The sequence below is a fragment of the Periophthalmus magnuspinnatus genome, chromosome 14 (genome assembly GCF_009829125.3).
Source record: "Periophthalmus magnuspinnatus isolate fPerMag1 chromosome 14, fPerMag1.2.pri, whole genome shotgun sequence".
Classification (NCBI taxonomy): Eukaryota; Metazoa; Chordata; class Actinopteri; order Gobiiformes; family Gobiidae; genus Periophthalmus; species Periophthalmus magnuspinnatus.
The window spans coordinates 15,213,773-15,230,962 of NC_047139.1; the positions used below are offsets into that span (position 1 = coordinate 15,213,773).

General features: G+C 39.3%; 1 protein-coding gene across 1 annotated transcript; it reads right to left on the reverse strand.

The window, feature by feature from the left end:
- Positions 1–1,073: 1,073 nt before the first annotated feature.
- Positions 1,074–16,263, reverse strand: elmod1 (ELMO/CED-12 domain containing 1). Its single transcript, XM_033978652.2, has 11 exons — positions 16,184–16,263; positions 15,689–15,840; positions 11,830–11,975; positions 11,036–11,064; positions 9,645–9,742; positions 8,544–8,673; positions 8,019–8,152; positions 7,693–7,761; positions 5,090–5,140; positions 4,078–4,211; positions 1,074–3,322 (listed from the first exon to the last, which is right to left on the reverse strand). Exons 2-11 carry the CDS (start codon positions 15,703–15,705, stop codon positions 3,147–3,149), a joined length of 984 nt encoding a protein of 327 aa, XP_033834543.1. The 5' UTR covers positions 15,706–15,840; positions 16,184–16,263; the 3' UTR covers positions 1,074–3,146.
- Between the last annotated feature and the right edge of the window lie 927 nt (positions 16,264–17,190).

The window sequence follows — 17,190 nt, forward strand, 5'->3', positions numbered from 1 at the left end:
TGCTTTGCTTTGAATATTTGATACTTCAGTATATCCAAGGAGCCAAGAGTGTTGCACTACAAGGCCAGATCTGTGGAGAGGCGACCCCACTCCCAGTAAGAATGCCTATTTTTGAAGCTATAAAAAGTAAGTTAAGTAAGTTTCCAAGGACACAAGCTGGTGATTTACCCACCACTTGAAAAGTTACACTGTGCAGCTTTAACATGAGCATGAGAGAAACATTCCAAAACAATCTTTAAAAGCAGCGAGAACAACGACTTAATTTTAAATGTGCTGATCGCATACTACTTTCAAGGTTTTTTTTTGGTGATCGTATTAAAACACGTTACAATACATGAATCTACATAAATCATTTCAAACTCGAATACTTCATTTTTTAATAGAATAGAACTGAAATCTGTAATACTTTTTAAACTCTAGATTAAAGTGCATATGACAGTTTTGACTATTCATTTCACTAAAACCTGGTTAATCTAATTATATTTAAGATTTTACTACAGATACTCCCTAGATTTTTTTCTAGTTTTTGAAATTTGGTGTTTAAGTTTATCTTTTACAGCAGATATACAGAGTGGTAAGTCCATGAAGTCTACTTAGCAACAAGGGCCAAAACTTGTCTAAATTACACAATAGTTATGATTAGACTCATAAAAATAAATGGCAACTCCTTTATTTTGGTAAATTAAGGTTTAAACTGTCAGAAAATGTCTTCCTTGTGTGTAAATAGTTTAGTTATTTTCCATGTTGATGATATAGGTAAAGAGATTCTGTTGTACTTCCTGTATTTTTGTAGTTTTCTTTTCAATATTTTTCCACAAACTGCCACTTAACTGATGTAAAACTAAAAATCTTTACTACAGGAACTATCCCATCAAACCAAGTCAGAATTAGAAAAACATGAAAACCTGTCAGATGCACTTTAAATGGACAGTTTTTCATTTTAACCCTGTGAATACTGTGTCAAGGCGGTGTGATATATTTGGTTAAGAAAGGGTCAATGTAAGAACTGACACTTTTTACATTTCTGTTTCTGTCTTAGAACAAATGACATTCTTTTTTTTTTTTTTTTTTTTACAAACTTTAGTGATAAACAAGATTTTTCTCCAAACAAAAATATAATTATCACTTTTAGTTACAGGAAAACTTTTATAATTGCAGTTCATTCATTTGCTCCAATAACATGTAATCTGCCACCTGTAACTGCATATTTTCAAATTTATTAAATATTATTAATCATTCATAAATAATAATGTTTCTCAATTTTTATTCTGCCACTCTAGATTAGTCATGGCTTCTTACCCCCAAAATGTGTCCAAATTTGAGCCACAGACTCAATTTTAATAACTTGTAATAGGCTCTGTGCACACACCAGGTAATCTCACTGTCGGCGTCACTACTTCCTGTCCATTTGTATCTTTATGAAGTTTTTGCAGAGTCACGCTAAAATGAATAAATACTTATAAAGATTGTGTTAAATACTTCACAAATGAGGTGAATACTTTACTGATGTTTAGGAAAATGGGTCTTTTTTGTCTTAATGTTAATTTTAATGCTAATTTGTGTGTTACTGTGCACTGAGCCTCTTGAATAAGATGCACGATAATGTCACTTTCAACCAATACGATTAACAATAATCTAAAGATGTGTGTCATCGATAACCGATAAAGTAAAACCGATAATACATTTTCATTTAACCTGAATTTAAAGAGGTAAAATGTTTAAATATTTGTTTAAGTTTATAGGTCTAAATGTCACTGAAGCAGACCATGTAATACATATAAAGCACAAGTAACAGAAGTAACAGAAGTATTGGGTTGAAGCAGCTCATAAGCTCAGTATAACTTAACTATACACTACCTATGTCTTAGTAATGTTTCATATAGGCCTTCATTTCTTCTTGCCACATTGTAAATGCTGTTTTATAATGTTATTTTCCTTATTCTTCACAGTATGCTTCAGATAAGCCATATTCCATAATCTGTGGGTTTCATGCTTTGTGCAGCACAGAGGGGCCCAGAGCACGGTGGCTGTTCTTTTAATATGAGATGGACATATATCTGAGTGACACAAATTCAAAGTTGCCACTGTGTATTGCAAATATAGACAGTGAATAAAATGTTAGCAGAGAGAGGCAGATGCAGATAGTCCTATATGTCCTTGTATAGTCCAGGCACATCAGCCCCATAGATTTGTGTCAAGCTACAGCACTAATGCACAGACTGTCACAGTCTCAGCTGCCTCGTGTTTTCACTCGCTGTGGTGAAAACTTATAGATAACTTGTTAGATCTAATATGAGACTTCCTTCAAACATAAAAGAAGCCCATACATGTAAACATGTGTCCTCTGCTCTCTGTCTCCGCTCTGGGGCTGCTCCTGCCGCATATACAGTGTATGTGTGACTAGAGCAGGATGAGGAGCCGGGGCTCAGAGTGAATGCTCTGAGGGACAAAACCTCTGAGGAAAAGTGGTTGAATCAGTGTATTTTGGGTTCATAATTATCGGATTAAATTATCTGTGAAAAATATGATCAGAATTATCAGAGTGACCTCATAATTGCCATTATTGGTGACAGATATTTTCGTGCATCCCTACTTCAAATGAAAGAAAATTATATCGAATGTAGCTTTTCCAAATATATATCCAAATGCCTCCTCAAAACCTACTGAAATGAATGCACATGAACAAAACGTGGCTACAATCTGACTGGCAACTTGGGTTCTTTTTAAAGACAACACAACAGGAGATGTATTTATCTTGTTGACATTTTTCAGCTGCAAGCTGCACACTCGTCTCCCTCATGTTTCCTTCTCACATTCCTTTTGGTTTTCTTCTCGGAGCGACCTGCCAGGTCTGTCAGGCTGACCATGTGACACCACCAGTGACTGTTCTGAGAATGGCTCGCAGCTAGCAGCCGAAGCATGTCAACAAGGTAAATACATCTCCAACTGTATCGTCTTTAAAAAGAACCCAAGTTTCTCATGTATAAAAGACAAAATGAAAGCTTTTGGATTACAATCTGACTGAGCGGTTAAAGCAACACATGAGATGCTGGTGACGCAGTGGGCAGTGTGGGGACGTGGCAGTGACATGGGGCTAGCTGATTGGTGGTGGGTGTGGCGAGGTCAGGGGCATATGGGGGCGGAGCTCACAGGTTGACTAGGTGTAGGTCCGAGGCGGAGAAATGCGGGCACAGGGCTGCATCAGGGTTCTGCAGCTGCCTCACCATCTTCCTGTGGAACTTGGAGCGCACACGGTTAAACTCCATGATGTCATTTGGGTCCTCCTCCACCCAGAAGCCATGGAACTCCTGCATGAGGTAGCCTTCAGCGCACATGTCAGAGAGGAGAGAGGACAACTGTCAGAAAATACACTACTAATAATGTACTGTAGTGTATCAAGAGAAAAACATGCATTTCAACAGACTAAAGATGGAGATTAGCCTTTGGCTATAATTCAGTGTGTTTACATTCATGTTGTATCATGTCTGTCCATTAACAGGCATTATCCCAATCAAATACATAAACAAATAAAATGGCAGTTTTAGATACTGTATTGTAATGTTGTCACAATGGAAACATTTCATCTTGTAATGTCACAAGGTCAAATTGGTGTGCCCATTGGTGATTTATGTTTTTTCAAGTGGGTGCTCAGTGCATAAGCATCCCCCACACGCGCAGACACGCACACATATTTCACTTTTTCACTTGTTTCTTGTGCCCTCCCCTTTCATAGCAGCAGACCCGCACTGGGCTTTCACTGATCTTGTCAGAGGGAATCTCAGAAGCTAAGCAGGTGTGGGCCTGGTTAGTACTTGCATGGGAGACCACTGGAGTACCACATGCCACTGTGGGGTGCCAGTGCCAAAACTGCTGTTGTGTCCTAAATGTTTATTTTAACTGTTACATCTTCATTTATTGGCTGCTCGCTTAGCTAAACAATGACAAAAATGTAAACTCTCTGGCTTTGCATCTGTCTAACATGGTAGCCATATTGGGACGTCATCCATTGCTGTTGGCTCCTGACAAGCCTTTATGTGGCTTCTATCATTTCTCTGATCACGACTGGGCAGGACTCACAGAAGGTTTGCTGGAAATGCTGCAGGCTGGCCATCTCTGGAGCCACGTTGTACAGGTGAGTCTTCAGAGCTCCACTCAGCAGCAGGGAGTAGGCCAGCTCTGTGATGTTTATGCCCACGATGGCAAACGAATACCTGCCACAGACACAAGTGTGGAGAGAGACACAGGTGGAGGAGGGAAGGAAGAGACAACTTAGTAAGACAAACTTTAATCTTTGTATGTAAGATTTTGATTTTAAATTCCATAAACATGACCTGTATGCTCAGATACAAGGTAAATGTAAAAATGTAATGATGATTTATTATTATTTACAAAAACATTGGACATGATAGCCAAGTTGTGTAAGACAATTATCACGTCAGAAAGGAGAATGAGCCTCATGAGTCTCTCATTTGGTTTGGTTCTGTGCTTTCGCATGAGGCATGGCCTGTCTATATACTGAGAATGAGAAAAACCTGCATGTGTCTTCTATTTGCAGGTTAAGTCACTGGCAACATAGGTTCAGTTGTGATTGTAGCACCTTTTTTAAAAGTGCAGATACAGACATACAGTTCCTTTAAGGGTCCTATATTACACAAAATGGATTCTTGTGAGCTAGAAGACATATTAGAATGTTCCTCATCAAAAACATACACGGCGTTGTGTTTTGTTTCATTCACACATGTTTGAGCAGTCCTTTATTATTAGTCTGTACATCTCCAAAGCTCAAAATGCTCTGTTCCATCTTGTAAGATAGTTTTCAAGTTATTTCAGGGCAGAAATCATCCAAATGATTCTAGTGAAGATGTATGTAGTTTAAAAACACAGTGGAGCACTTCCTGTATTACCCCATGACATCACCAGGTGGAACAGAGTGTTTTCCCCTGCAGGGTTTGTGAGTTAAACATGTGTGAATGGAACAAAACATAACTCCAGGTCTGTTTGTGATGAGGAAACAACATTATAACATAGATCATAATTTAGTGTAATATGGGCCTGTTAAGTGTATGTTATTGCAGTGTCTCTGTCTTACCCAATGGCTTTGTCTCTGCTCCTCTGCTCCCACTCGGCCTGGTCCATCTCACTGTGACAGACACATACTTAAAAGTCCATTTCTCCAAAAGCAAATAAGAGCAGTTTAAGTCCACAGATTTTAGTTTAGGTTTATTTCTCATGGCAGTTAGAGTCCACATGGAGGCGCTGTTGTGTTAGTAAAATGGGCCTTAAATAGTGTAATGGAATGAAGAGATCCTCTTATGCTCCTGTCTACTTTTACAATCAGGACCCACAGGTGAATATATCAAACATGTAAGGAGAGCAAGTCCAGAACAATGTTTGTCACTGTCAGAATTGTAAAAGGTTGGAGCAAATATATAATACTAAATGTACTTCAGTACTTACAGTTAGAAGGACCTGTACCTTGTCAAAAATGATTTAGTACTTATGCTATTACTAGTATCAATACTGCTGATAAAATATACCTCTACCACTACTACTGCTACTGCTACTGCTACTACTACTGTCTACTATTACTGCTGCCACATCAAGGTAAAAACTTACTTAGTAGAGACTTAAACATTTTGTGACTGGGTTTCAGATCTTACATTTCTGATTTGGAAGAGTGTATTCTGACACAGCTCTACCTAATGTGACAGTATGGAGAAAAAGTAACTGAGCAGTTTAAAACTGCATAGTTTTAATATATAATATATTTTCACAGCAATATTACAAGTCAAAGGAAATTATGAATTAAAGGCTCTGTACCCAATTTTTCCCATGTTGTTGGGCAAAATGTGTCTTGCCCCAGTACCGACATACTGCATAAGCAGTATACAAATAAGTCTGCTGTGTACTGCTATTGTTATATTGTTATCTTGACAGCAAAACTCTGCTCTGGTCTCTGAAAGTTGTGAAAAGATGTTATAAAATCATGACTTTGAATAATTAGTTTGCTCTGAAAGTACAAGGTAAATAAGGAATAACTAGACTACTGCAAACGGTTAAAATGAAGTAGTTCAGTTTTTCAGGTACAGTGCCTTTAAATCTGAAATGACTGAACACATAGATTTGACATTTGGGGTAAAATAGTGCAGAAAACCAATTCAAAAGGCTTACTTACAATTTGTTACCACTGTGCAACTATCCAAATATTAGAGGTGGGTAGTACTCAGTTACATTTACTCATTTTTAAAGAAATTACTTTTCATTATACTAGCAGCATTATTTTACTCCAACTTGAGTCATATTTTGCCTTTCCCACTGGTAGTAAGGTCGTTTTCACACTGCCACTAGTTAGGTCGACATAAAAGAGCATTTGCTCCAGGGCAGTGTGCTTGTTCCGGTGTGAACCCAACAGTCGCCCTCTGGACTGCAGTAAACAGCCGGTCTGAGAGCCCTTGAAACAGGAGCGGGGCAAGTATGGTGTGAATGCAGCCGACCTCGGGCCGACCTACTTAGTCCACTATGACAGTAAAAATGCTTGGAACTGGGCAAAAAAGCAATCAGATCATGTATATTTTTTGTACGAATGGGCGCTGCAGTTTGACAAGTTTGTCTGACGACGCAATTTGTACCAACTTAATATAGGCGACAGTCTCCTCGTGTCTCTGTGTGCGCTGGTGAACTTGGGTCAGTCTGCGCAAATGAGTCTGGATCTGTCTGTGTGTTGTTCAAAAAGATTTTTCTCCTCTGCCACCGTGTATTTAGCTACAGGTGAAAGAAAGGACCAACCCTACAGGTGAAGCGAGGGTCTGCATGTACAGTGGGCGCAGTCTCTTGAAGCACATTGTCACAGAAACAAGTTTGGTGATCAGCTGATGGACTCTCATGTGGTTAATGGTTTGATTGGGGTGAATGAGGCTCGGTGTATGTGAACAAGGCCGAACCAAAAGTAACAGAACTAAATCTAGTGTGCATTAGGGTTGGTCCAGAGAGGGCACTAACGTGTGAAAATGACTTAAGTCTACAAGAGACAAAGCTTATGAAATGATTGATTTGAACATTTGTGTTTCTTTCCTTGCTCCTTCAAATATGACTTAGTTTTTTCTTGTTTTTGTGTCCATCCTTTGATAGACATAAATTTGTGTCTATCAAATTGTCTATCACAATATTTTGTGCATCATTAAAGTTTTGTCCTTCCAATTGCATGAAGTTTAAATTATAAATCAGCTGTTAGGTCACGACAGTTACTCTTTGAGTTACTCTTACATGAGTAGCAGTTATCCCAAATACTTTTTTACTCTTATTTGAGTAATTTCTTGCACCGCTACTTTGTAATTCTACTTGTGTAATATTATTTTGAAGTAAGCTTACTCTTACTCTAGTAAATGTTTTATCTACTCTACCCACCTCTACCAAACACACACATGCACAACATTATTGCTGAAGTGAATCCGTGCAGATGATGTGAGTGCAGTACCTGTGCCTGGTGGCCGGGCTCCTACAGCACCACAGCCCACACAAAGACAGAAGCAGGCACAGCAGCAGCAGCGATGAAGGTGAGGTGAGACAGACAGCACAGGTCCCTGTCAGATGAGCGTACAATATAGAGCCGTGCACATATTATCCCCCAGCTAAGGCGTGAGTGCACACATGAGTGACATGACAGCGGCGGGCGGTGGGGTGACCAGCACGTACTTGTGTTTGGGCTGCAGGGAGTCATTGAGCATCTGGAGAGCCGTGGCCTTGTCGTGTTCAGCAAAGTACCTGAACAGAAAGGAGAAGAGAGAAGAGCATCAGTGTGGGGCAAAAAAGCCCATTGAGTCTCCATACAAATATTGACAATGTGAAAGTGTTTGTGAGAGCTAGGGGGAAGTTAGATCAATTTAAATTCATACTTAGTTCACGGCTTGAAAACTGGGTATCCCAGCTTGTTTATATGTAAGTGATTTCCAATGTAAAATTTTAAATATGTGCTAATAATAATACCGTAGCCCTAGATTACACATGGGCAGTGCACTCACAGCAGGTTGCTCAGGCCCAGCAGCCCCATGCCTCTGAAGTCAGTCTTGGGGTCACTACCCTGGAAGCCGATCTCACACCACTGTTTGGAAATCCTCCCAGTCAAAGGGCAGTCGGGACGCAGCTCCTTCCACAGCTGCACACGGACACAACATCAACAGGAACTTAAATGGCATATGACACTCAAGCATGTCTAACATGGCTATTGTTACGATTGTAAAATTTCAAACTCGATTTTTATACTATGGAATAGACTCCGATACCACAATGATAATAAAAATACAATCTTTTTAGACAACAGAATATGATTTTCAACATTAAATAATAATACTTTTATATTATCATGAGGCTTTATATCTGTGTTCAGGTCCATGGGCATATACTAGTCTATGTGGTCTTGTGTACACTGATACAGCTCAAGAACACTCTAAAGCTGTTCAGGAAAGGTTCATTTCTAGTGCTGATAAATTAGCATCTGATTTTTGATACTTTGGATAACCCTACATAACAGAGCAACTGAGTTTTACCTTGAGCAGCATGTCCTCGTGCTTTGGGTTGTCGCAGTCGTAGGGCTCTCTGCGGAGCTTCTCCACCTCCACCAGCAGAGCTCGGTAGCCCACGATTTGCAGCAGACTGGCCTGGAGGGAGATGCCCAGTCTGGGGGAAGACACAGCCACTCAGAGAAACATATATGGGAACATTTGTGTGCATGTGGATAGCCCGGTAAAACACAAATATTAAACAGAAACCAGACAAACCAGACCACAATAAATCTGTATTCTGACAGTTAAAGAGCAAATTCCATCATAGAATTATAACCTGTCCTCCAGCTCAAATTTTTAAATGCTTATGACAGGTTGGCAAACTCATTTTACTAAATGTAATTAAGAAAATTATATATTTTTTGCTAAAAAAAAGATTATGTATTTCTACCTATATTTTTAGGTTAATACTTTTACTTTCTGATTGGAAATTATGACACTAGGGAATTGCATAACTGTTATCTAGCAACCATATTGTACACTGGGCCAAAACTCCTCTAATGTACAGAGAAATTATTATTTGGCATAAACAAATACATGGAAAAAACTCTACTCTGTTGAATTAAAGGCTAAAAAAATGTGCTTCGTGCTTGCAATTTGTATATAACTTTTGGATCCTCTTAGCATGATGTATATCAATTCAATATATTTTACTGTACTCTGCTTCCTGGAAATTTTTACATATTGTTCAAGTTTTATTCACAAACTGACATTTGACTGATGTAAAACTATAATTTAGCTTTACAACTTTACAAAAAAAAAAAAAAAAAAAAAAAAAAAAAAACCTGTAACAAGCACTATTGGCATGTCGTGAATTTTCTTGAATGCAAATTGTTCCCTAATTGTTACCTAGCAACCATGCTGTAAACAAGTGTCAAAGCTCATCTTATTTACACCATAGTTATTATATGATGCATAAAAATAGCTTAATTTTCTTACATGCTTAAACTGTCAGAAACTGTCCCTGCATTTTGGATGAAATTTTGTGCCTCTCTTGCACCCCCCTTCCCCTCCCTCTCTGTCCTTCTCTTTCTCTCTGTCCTTCTCTTTCTCTCTGTGTCTCTCTTTGCTCTGTGTCTCTCTCACTGTGGGTTGGTGTCAGGGTTGATCTTCTTCAGAGCCATGATGTCTTCGATGGTCTTCTCCACTCTGTCAGGGTGCACGCTCAGGGCAGACTGCAGCACCTACACATAAGCACTACTTTAGATATCTCTAACAGACATGTGTATTTATGAAGTATTTATGGTGCTCATTAGGTGAGTACAGACAGAAGAATCTTAGTTGATACTTTGCAGCTGATGTCGCCAATATTTCCTGGGGGGGTGATGCTAACTGTGGGCACTGCTTTGCCTGAAGGTCTGTTACTCAATTTAAACTTTAACTGAGCTTAGTTTTAACATGATCAGACCAGAACGAACTGACTTAGCTGGAACTACAACAGGTGAGCATATTTGTGCTGTTAAACAAGTCCCTCTCAAATAACACTAGTCACAAGCTAGCTAGCATTAGCCAACAGTTAGTCACGCTAACCTTTTTTGTTGAAAATCTAATTTCTAAACAGGACCATGAACGCTGGTATTGACCACAGGCTCCTCAAAATGTGTTGTTTAAATTCAGTTTGTATTTGAGTTTTCAGATATCTAAAAACTTCTTTGGCAGTGATTGCTAATGTGTGTATTGTGTCACCATGGTAAATGCTAAACATTCTGCCATAGACATACATGCAGTATCCCCAGTGTGATGTCACTGCAAAGTATCAATACTAATTTGAACTTTTTTTTTTTTTGCTTTTTTTTAATCTCAAGACATCTACTCATAGTCAAGTTAGGTTTAGGTTCATTAGGTCTTCTGACATAACTATACTTATATTATGTTTTTTTATGAGCAGACAACTGTTTTTTATCATTCCTTGAGAGTTTGGGCTGTGTCGGCTCAGCCGATTTAAACAAATTTTAGCGCCGTCTTCTTACTTGGAGCAGTAGTTGCATTGTTGGATCAGGGGGACCATCCAGATCCAGAAATGTGCCCACCAGACTGTAAATCGGGAGGAAGGGCCTACCAATTCTCTCATACCTGGCATACAGTCCTGAAGAAGTAGGAGTGAAGACAGCGCTGTCGTCCTACTGCTCCAAGTAGGAAGACAGCGCCAAAATCAGCTGAGCAGACACGTCACAGCAGCATCACGTGACACTTAGGGCTGTAGACCTTTAGCCCATTAATTGGTAATCATATTTAATTTCAATTTTAAGGATTTATATGGGACCACAACAGCCACACCACTCATATAAATAAACAGTTTCAGTAATTTTCAGTTTTCAACCAGCAGGACATGTTTTTATCATTTCTTTAGTCAGCTACAGACCTAGTGACTTGTGTGAGGAAAGCAGCAGAGTGCAGCCCAAACTGTTCATAAGAAACTAGAGTATAAGACCTGTAACCACTCCTGAGCAAAATGAGCTTCAAAACTTGTGCGTTACCTCATTTTTGGAGTACCTCAAGGATGATTCTGAAAAACAGAAAAAGTAAACAGACAAAAAATAATATAACTGTTAAGCATTGAACTGTGCAATAAATACAATTTTAATTGAATGTAAATGTTTCAAAGTGTCTATACTTAATAATCAACTTTGGTCTTTTAATGGAGAAGTCTATGCTCTTACAGTAAAAGCATGTGGTTTGGAACACAGTTCTGACTTAGTTTGAAGAATATTTTTGTGTTTCTGTGTAAACTAACTAAATCAAAATCTGCAATTTATATAGCACATTTTACAAACAAAACAGTTTACAAAGTGCTGCGCAGAGACAGATTAAACAATACGACAACAAAAGTTATAAACTCTACATTTGATCTTACTAAATGAGGATACTGAGGGCTCTCACTGCCAACTCAGTCACTGTTATCTTGGCCTACACCAAGAGGCATGATACTCCCTACAAAAGAAGCATAGCACAACACTACTACAATATGCTGAGGGTTCATGCCTCCAGGTGCCGGGTCCTGTACTGATGGTAAACTTCTCCTTTAGAATTTAGAATGTCTCTTCTTCCAACTCTCAGACCTCTTTAATTTATTCTACAACACTAAATATCAATCTTGTTTATGTTCATGAAAATAATATAGAAAGTCATTTTAATTTTCTTTTGATATGAAAAAAGGAAAAGTCATGATTAATCAGTACAGGAAAAAAAAAAACATCTGCAAAATTGTTTGATTGTTTGCTATTTTGTGCCACTCCTGTGTACAGTCCTAACCCTTGTCCTACCAACCTACCGATCTTCAGTGTGCGCCGGGCTCCGGGCTTGTTGTTGTAGCAGATGCGCTGCAGCTCACAGCGGCCGGTCAGCTTCCTCATAACAAACTTCAGCCCCCTCCACAGGATCTTACAGTAGAGGAACACCAGGAACTGGTACAGCACTCTGCACACAGACAAACAAACTTACTCAGAGAACACACGGACAACCAAACCCATTTACTCAGAGAACACACGGACAACCAAACCCATTTACTCAGACAACACACGGACAACCAAACCCATTTACCCAGACAACACACACTAACTTATATTTTTTTGAGATTTATACTTATATGGTTAGCGCTTTTTAATATTGCAAATGACACCCGTAGAGCTTTAAAGAAGATTCTATTCTGCAACTTTTTAGAGCATTCAACCATGTTATACCGGTAGTTGTCCCCCTTTTCATTTACCCTCTGAAGGGTGATTCATGCATGTTAGAGTAATCTTTATTCTCCTGTATTCAAGAGGTCATTCATTGCTCCGATCTCCCCTTGTTTTCACCTCCACCAGTTCATGCCCACTGCTCTTGTCAGGGTGGGAACACTGTGCTTGAAATTATTTTACAGGACTGTTTCCAGGGCATTTTTAATTATGTAATCACAGCGTCAACAAATACATGACCCTCTTTTTCCTACTATAGATGTAACTACACCTGAAGTCTACAATGATGCTAATTAACGGCACTTCAAGGCAAACACCCTCATTAGAGTCACACATATTCATATCTGACATAATCACTTTGCATTATGAAATACTGTAACTGCATTGTATAATTATTTTGACATAGATCACAAAACTAATTTCTTGTGTTTAAACTCAAATTAGTCAGAGAATATCAACCCAAACATATTTAGTATTTAGTGCTGTCTATGCATTCTTGTCATTTGAATGGTACTACGCCATATATAAAGATTTTCTGTTTATCCCATAGAAAGAAATGTTGTACAATAGAGCTGCAATTTCCTGCATTTTAGTGGATTTTAAAGTTTAAAAAAAAAAAAATTCTAACTGCTCTTTTTTTAATGTGAAGGCAGTAACTATCTCTATTATGTATCTAATAAAATAGCAAGGCAAAAGGAGGAGACATTTTCCAGGACAGAACAGATAGTTTCTAGGGCATATGGTCATTTTTCTAATTTTCCTGGCGCTTTCCTTGTCTGAAAAAGAGCTCAATTGTTTTCCTGTTTTCTCCAGGATTTCATTTGTGGCATTTTGTACCCAGCAATATATTGGGAACTACGTGTGAATGGGACTTTTTATTGTTTTGACAATATTATATTTGCCAAAAACAACATATTAACATGTTTAATAAGTTTAACTTTTACTAATGCTCTGAGTCCCCGCTCCCTTTACTCTCTGCGCTAAGTCAGAGTGCTATCATAACAAACAGTGTGCATCCCACTAATGAAACTACTGCATATTGCATCAGGTTTGTCAAATTGCTGTGTACAGTTTTGCATCATACTTTTGTATATTTATGGCGAATTGTCGTGTGGGAGCATGGGTGACGTAGGCTTGTGGGCTGAGCATAGGACAGAATCTTGCATAGCACAGAAACCGTAAGGATAGGGCCCGGGAGAGACCACTAAAATACTCAAACATGCAAGGATGACATCTAAAACATCTTCAGGCATGTTTTTAATGAGGGAACAACATTATAACATGGTAGAAAGCTTTAAAAAAACATCAATTTCGCATAATGCCCCCTTTTCAGAAACATTTCCTTCATCCAAAATGTGTCAGCAGCTCTTCTTTATCCCTTTGTCTACACATTTCTCTCTGATCCCCACTGGTGCACAGACCAAAAGTGACACACTATTCATAGAGATTTAGCAAAAGAGCTGCGTCAAACAGCTGGGGATTCACAAGAATGAGAAGGAGGAGATACGAAGCAGAGGGATAGCGCTGTACCTGGGAGACTGGCCTATTTTAAAAGCAGAACAGAGAGAAATGAATCATGGTAAAACCTAAGCGACCTATTATTTAAGAGAATGAAGTGGCCACCTGCGATCTGGTTATATGGGGACAATCACGTATGAGTGGGTGTGTTTTGCACCATTCCAAGTTCATCAAAGATTCTTAAAAACACTGTACCATTTAGTTTCCCCTTTGAGCAAAATGTGTCTTGCTCCAGTACAGATATATTATATAAGCAGCTCTTGAGGTCAAAATATGTCCACTGTGTTCTGTCTCCAATTATAAAGCGTTTTATTGTGTGATAATAAGGTAGTGTACAATAGTATGCTAGTTGCTGTTAGTGCTATCGATACGGGAAAACTCTACTCTGGTCTCTGAAATGCGCTGTGAAAAGTGCTTATAAACTGTAATTATTTTCACTGTTAAAAAAAACAAACAAAACAAACAAAACACAGCCAACTTTTAGGAGGCAGACGACTAATTAGTGTTGTAAACTGTCATAATGTTATTGATAGTATTGATAATATGTACATTTCAAAGCTTTGTACCTGATTTTTAAAAGAAACAGACAGAGCTGAGTCATAGTAAAGCCACACCAACTAGGATGCTAACACACACTACCTGATTCTCTGACAATAAAATATAATTGGATGCAGACAGTACATAACAGACTTATTTTGACCTCAGGAGCTCCTTATACAATATATCTGCACTGGGGCAAGACACACTTTGCTCAAATACATGGTGCTGATCTCCCAGCCCGATAGCTCATCCTCCTGAAGCTCACGGTGCCATGGGATGATCGCCTGGAGGAAGAGGCTGCCTAGACACAAGCTGGAGAGTGATCACCCCCAGCTGGGTTGCCTGGGCGATGGGGTCTGACTGTTAAAAGTCTCAAAACACGCGATGACCTGAGGATGTGTCCATGTGCAACAGTATGGTGTATTCATATCTATTGATAACATAGCATTTGAACAAATAAATGGTTAAATAGTCACCTCAAGGAACCACTCAACCATTCATTCACACATTCATACCCCAGTGGACACAGACACACAGGATGAGGGGGATTACGAGTCTTGCCCAAGGACACAATGACAGTATTCATCTGTAGTAGTTAATATATCAAACTGGCCTTTGGATCAGAGGACGGACACTCTACTGTTGCCCCAATACCTTTTTGTAATTTAGGCTACATAATGTTTACCCTATAATACCCGTAAACTATTACAAAATATTTTGGCCAAATTCAACTCTAATATAAATAAAGCAATCCAACTGGCCATGTAAAGGGGAAAATGTTCCACTATAGTTTGTCGCCACAAAATCCACGCATCTCCACAAACCACAGGTCAGAATATTATGTTTGCATTTCTTGATTGGCCCCGATGGTTTGTGGCGAACTATAGTGGAACATCCTCACCTATATATTAAGTAAGAAGTCGTGTACCTCTCAACCTAGCAGTCCAGGTGCCATCTTTATTGCTCATTTTATTGACCTTATTCCACCCCGCCCACTTTTGCAGATTAAACTGTGCTTTCTTAGTGGTGGCATTTCCAGTTAAGCGGGAGAATTTGGGAAAAGATTTACCAATAAATTATGATATGAAGTACGCTAATTTTTGTGAAATGTTTAATGTTCATGTGACCAACAAGTCAACAATGCACTGATTCTCTGGGAGGTTTTAAAACGGCTCTGTAGTCTCTGGAGAATTTATTTGCCATCAAGACTGACAACCCCATGTAAAATAATACAACCTGAATGACAACGGTGGCGCCCAGGTAACTTTCAGAATAAGGTGAATAGGATGATCAGCACCGACACATACAACCCACAGCGCCGCCTTGTGGTTAGGAGGGAAGGTGCATTTTGGCTCCTCAGGCCATCTTTATGCAATAAAACAGCAGAGTACTCACCTGAGGAAATGCTTCATGTTGGTTATTATTCTTTTGCTTAGCTCTGGTTCGGTCCTGGCTCTGTTCTTGTTCGGTTCTGTCTCTGTCCCGGCTTGGTCCTGGCTCGCGTCCTGGCTCTGTCCCGGTGCGCTCCGGAGCTGGTCACCTGCGGGCTGAGCAGAGGACACGGGACTGAGGGCTGCGGCGCACAGCCTGGACCAGAGGAGCTGTCCGTGGTGCTGACGCTCCACACGGGCAAAAAGGCTCGTCTGTTCGGGACTAGTTCACCATTTACCGCCGCAGATGACCGAGTTCAACCGAGATTGGAGCCTGCCTAGCCCTGCAGTGCCTATAATCCAGGGGAATGCTCCGCTAGCCACATACTGATTAGCAAACACCTCCAGTTTGATGCGTAAAATCCAAGACACGCTAATGTGCAACGCTAAAATGAATACTCGAAAGGCAAATATATATTTGCAAAACCCTAATCATGTCTGTGTTATAAATATAACGTACCTGAGAGGTAAATAAGGCCGATGGTTAGCACGAGGCGATGACGTTCACTGCTCCTCCATCATGGACTGAAGGAGACAGATACACAGAGCCACCGCAGCGCGCACAGAGCGCTGCAGAGCCGCGCACTGTTCATTCATGCACTTTGGAGCAACAGTAAATATACCTCATAGACAAGATTTATGAGAAGAGGAATCACATCTATAATAGTAGATTTAGTCTACTGAAAATAGGTGTATATTGTATTCATATTTAACCAATTTTTCCACATGCAGAAAGGGCCAGACATGTTTCTGGGTTTGTTGATGTTCTGGAGCACTTGAACTAAAAAGGCAATATGCAGTTTTTTAAATTTTATAACCCAGATCTTCCCAGATACAACATTAACATACTCAAATATAGATATGATAAACCTTTATTTGTTGCAAAACTGGGACGTCAGAATGTAGCTCTTTGTAATAAGTGTAAGGCTCATTTATTCTTAGTTATAAAAGTATTGGACATGATGGCCAAATTGTTTATGTCATCATCTGGTGTTTTGGTTCTCAAGACAATTATCCAATCAGAAAGCAGAATGAGCCTCACAGGAGTCTCTCATTTGGGTTGCTAGTTTCAATACTGAAATCCAGTTAGTTTGAATCTAAAATGTTGCTCTCTGATCTGAATGGTCACTACGAGAATCAAAAAAACATGTGTCCTCAATCTGGAAGTTAAGGCTCTGGTAACCCAGGATTAGTTGTGACTGTAGTAGCCTTGAGCACAAGTTCCATATGGTTTCTTTTATTGAACCCAAACTGTTTCATTTTGAGTTTGTGTCAAATTCTGTAAATGTGCAGCTTTCTGGTTAAAAACGTGCATGATGCCTCCAGTGGCCAATGCCATTTCTAGGAGTTGGTGACATCACACAGAACTGCCCTGATTACAGACAGGCGCTTCTCATTACAAACACCTGGCTACAGGAGCAGAGTTTGAAGTGTGAACACCTGTTTGACCAATTACACCTCATATGT